Below are 4,019 nucleotides of genomic sequence, written 5' to 3' on the forward strand. Positions count from 1 at the left end.
TACCCGATCCATAAAAAAGGTATTAGCCTTTTAACCATCGCGAACAAGATCTTGTCCAGCGTATTATGTGAACGCCTGAAGCCATTTACTGACGATATAATTGGCCCTTACCAGTATGGCTTCAGGCAGGGAAAATCTACCATCGATTTCACTCTACGCCAAATCCTGGAAAAGACCCAAGAACATAACATCGAAACACACCATTTTTTCATCGATTTTAAAACAGCTTATGACAGAGTAGACTGGAACGAACTATACCGTGCCATGTTGAGTTTTGGTGTCCCTACCAAACTGATACGACTCTTCAGAATGACGCTGGAAAATGCTCGTTGCTGCGACAAAATTGGAAAAAAATCTCGACCGAAACCTTCCAAACCATCACAGGAATTCGACTAGGCGATGCGCTGTCATGTAGCTGCTTCAATATTGTTCTTGAAAGAGTGGTGCGCAACACCAACGCTGATGCAAGTTGCACCATCTCTTAAAAATCCAAACAATATCTTGGATATGCAGATGACATCGACATTATGGGAAGAACCAAACGAGCAGTGACGGGTGCTTTCTCTAATGTCGAGTCTGAGGCGAAGAAAATGGGTCTTGACAATAACGAGGACAACACGAAGTATCTACTGTTATCGAATAGAGTCGATTCACACCGTAGAATTATTCTAAATGTGACAATAGACAAGTACAACTTCGAGGTGGTAAACGAATTTGTATATCAGGACACTGCTGTTAATTCTGCAAATGACATGAGTGCAAAGATCAAACGCAGAATTACCTTTACTAATCGCTGTTTCCTTGGCCTAAATATATAGTTGAGGAATAAGCCCCTATCACTAAGTACCAAAGAGACACTGTACAAAGCTTTAATCATCCCAATCTTGATGTTTGGTGCAGAAGCATGGACCCTCTCCCAGGCGGATGAAGGATCTCTTGGTATCTTCGAGAGGAAGGTTCTGCGAACGATCTATGATCCGGTTTGTGTCAACAGGCAAAGTAACATCTGTCGGAGAAGATTTAATGAGGAGTTATACGAGCTGTAGAGCGACTTGCCACTGGTCAAAAAACTGCGTGTACGACGCGCGTCAACTTGGTATTCGAAACTGGAAGTAGCAAGCTAGAGATCGAGTAAGCTTGCGAAAGTTATTACTTGAGGCCCAGGAGCACAATTCGCTGTAGCGCCAACTAAAGTAAAGTACATTTTACGCTCGAGCGTGAAAAAGAGAAATGATAATTTAGGTTTTTAGAACTGATGTCTGTCGTATGATGAATATTGATAAAATAATGAAATTTATTTATTATGTTATTATACTCGAATTTAAATAAAGAACATTTTAGCAATTTTTTTTTTTTCATTTTATTAATGAACTTTCATTTAAAATTAATAAACTTTATTCCTTGAGAAAAAAAAATATTTTTTCTTAAATACAATTTGTCAACAGGGGGAAAAAGTTAAATATTGCAATCGTCTTCTTCTTCCATCATTACTACAAAAAAAATATTAATACAAAACAAAAATAAGGTGTCAAGTTTATACAAAAAAAATTAAATAATTCCAATTACACTTTATAAAAATGAACAACATACTCCAGAAACGTAAATCCATGTTAAAATAAAAATATTTTTATATATTTATATTTATATTTTTAAACAAATATAACATTGTGGCATAAAAGTTTAGATTCTTATTTTGTATACAAAACTCTGTTCAGTCCAAAGGAAAGAGTCTATCCCACAATCCAAAACGTTCGAGCAGAAAATTTTCCTTCATAACAGGTTCATCTCCAATGTCTAAATAGTTTTGTTTGTGTAGTTCAAGTGTTTCCCATTTCAAATTCCAAATGTTCGGGTCTCTTTTTAAGGAAATTACGAATTAAAACAAATAAGTTTTAAGTACTAGATTAACGTACCCAGTTTCCGCAAACCGAGCCCACATTGCAGTGAGACGCTCAATAATCTTATGCTCTGGATCCAATTTTGAAAACATTGGAGCCATATTTAGATTATAAAATAAGTACTGAAGGTCATCGTAATGAAAAGATCCTTGATCATAAAAGATTGATCATTAATTCGAATATCAAAAACTGAAATTTTGTACTTCATCAAATACCTTTGGACCTTTTAAGGTAACTGTACCTGCCTTCATAGGAAAACATATAATAGTAAACTGGTACAAATCTTGCCGCAAGATGTGCAAACCTATGCACAGGGAAGCCAATTACCCTATCACTCATCATCTGTCAAATAAATGTTCATCAATTCATTAAATTTTGATTTCAAATTAAAATTCATTGTAAAACTACCTTCGCAAGTGGTTCGATAAGTCCCATAGTGCTTTGATGTTGCTCAAGGTATCCTTTCTTTAAAATCGCACTGATTTCACTTGATTTTGTTGAGTTACTTGAATATTGGAATAATTTTAAGACAGGTTCTTTCCAAAATCGATCATTTGATAGTTGGACATCAGATATATTTTTAAGTCGGACTGGTTTGATTTAAGACTAGTATTGTACAGAAATTTGTTTTTAAACTATTTTCCAACTTACATTTAACAATATCAACCACTTCATCCTTCGTCATCCCTATTATAAGTGGAACCATATGAAAATTTCCATTTTTAAATGATATCAATGGATCTTCTAAAATAAATCGCTCCTGTCCAAAATTCCTTTCTATAACCGCTTGTCCAAATTCATCAATATTGTTCTTGATTTGTGGGCTCTTGAATTTTCTCAAAATAAAACATAATCTGTTGTCAGTATTTTGGTTTATATATGCATACCTCTTTGAGACATTTCATCATAGATTCCAAAACATTTGTTGGACACTTTAAGGAATTGGCAAGCTTCTTTGCTGAATCTAATAGTTCAAAAGGATAGTTCCAATAGGATACCGCCGATCCACTCATAGCAATAGCTCTGTGGAATAATCCCTTAGTCATAGGTGATACCAGATGAAGCCCTATACTGATACTTCCAGCATCATAGCCAAGCAACGTTATTGAGCTTGAGTCACCTCCAAAATTGTGTATGTGGTCCTTAACCCATCTAAAAGCAGCAACTTGATCCTTTAAACCAGCATTTCCTGGGGCATCTGCAGTTCCAGTGGCAAGAAATCCCAATGAACCCAAACGATAATTAAACGTTACTAAAACAATATCACGATCCATTAGTATCTGTGGCCCGGCAAACTTCAAACTTTCCCCAGAGAATTCAATAAATCTGCCACCATGGATATAAATTACAACTGGCTTGAACCCAATAGAATTAAGATTTTTTGAATAAATATTTAGGCGTAAACAATCTTCAGATTCCTCTGCTGAGTTTAATTTGCTTTGAAGAGGTTGAGGGCATCGTGGGCCATCACTAGTAGCATCAAAAATTTCTGGTGCCCATGGTTCTACTGGCTTAGGATTTTGAAAACGAAGATCACCCTTTGGCGATTGGGCATAGCGAATGCCACGGAAAGCATAGAAATCTTCACCCAAGCGCGAGGTTAATATTGAACCACTTATGTCACCCAAACTAGTGGAAACTTTAACTGCGGAAGTATAGTCTATGGCGATAAGAAACGCGAAACAGAGTGTAATCATTGCGAAAGAGAACTGATCTGAACTTTTCACAAATAAAATTATACATTGGTTAGGTAGGTACTTATGGTGGAACTTAATCATTAAAAAGCTTTCTTTGAAGAAATTTCTATTATAATTGTTTGTAATGTAACTTTGCATATTACAGGGTGATTCGTTAAATTGATTAATCATTTAAAAGCTTTCTTTGAAGAAATTGAGGCATATGATTGTTTACAAAGTAACTTTGCTAAAAAACTATCTCACGAAACTCTAAATCTTATAACACCTCTAGAGCACCTCAGAAGGAAGACAGACCAAAATATGAACAAGACAGATTTGACCTAGAGTGCTCACTAAAAAATTTTATGAAAAATCGCAAGAAAATATCAAAAACTTAAATGATTCTTATAAAATCAATAATAAAAAAGAATACATCGGTCAAAAA

General features: G+C 35.1%; 1 protein-coding gene across 1 annotated transcript; it reads right to left on the reverse strand.

The window, feature by feature from the left end:
* Nucleotides 1-1,604: 1,604 nt before the first annotated feature.
* LOC129952323 (juvenile hormone esterase-like) lies at nucleotides 1,605-3,612 on the reverse strand. The gene is made up of 6 exons (XM_056064857.1): nucleotides 2,786-3,612; nucleotides 2,550-2,724; nucleotides 2,307-2,488; nucleotides 2,114-2,240; nucleotides 1,914-2,046; nucleotides 1,605-1,856 (listed from the first exon to the last, which is right to left on the reverse strand). Exons 1-6 carry the CDS (start codon nucleotides 3,593-3,595, stop codon nucleotides 1,712-1,714), a joined length of 1,572 nt encoding a protein of 523 aa, XP_055920832.1. The 5' UTR covers nucleotides 3,596-3,612; the 3' UTR covers nucleotides 1,605-1,711.
* Nucleotides 3,613-4,019: the final 407 nt, after the last annotated feature.

Source organism: Eupeodes corollae, chromosome 3, assembly GCF_945859685.1.
Source record: "Eupeodes corollae chromosome 3, idEupCoro1.1, whole genome shotgun sequence".
NCBI lineage: Eukaryota > Metazoa > Arthropoda > Insecta > Diptera > Syrphidae > Eupeodes > Eupeodes corollae.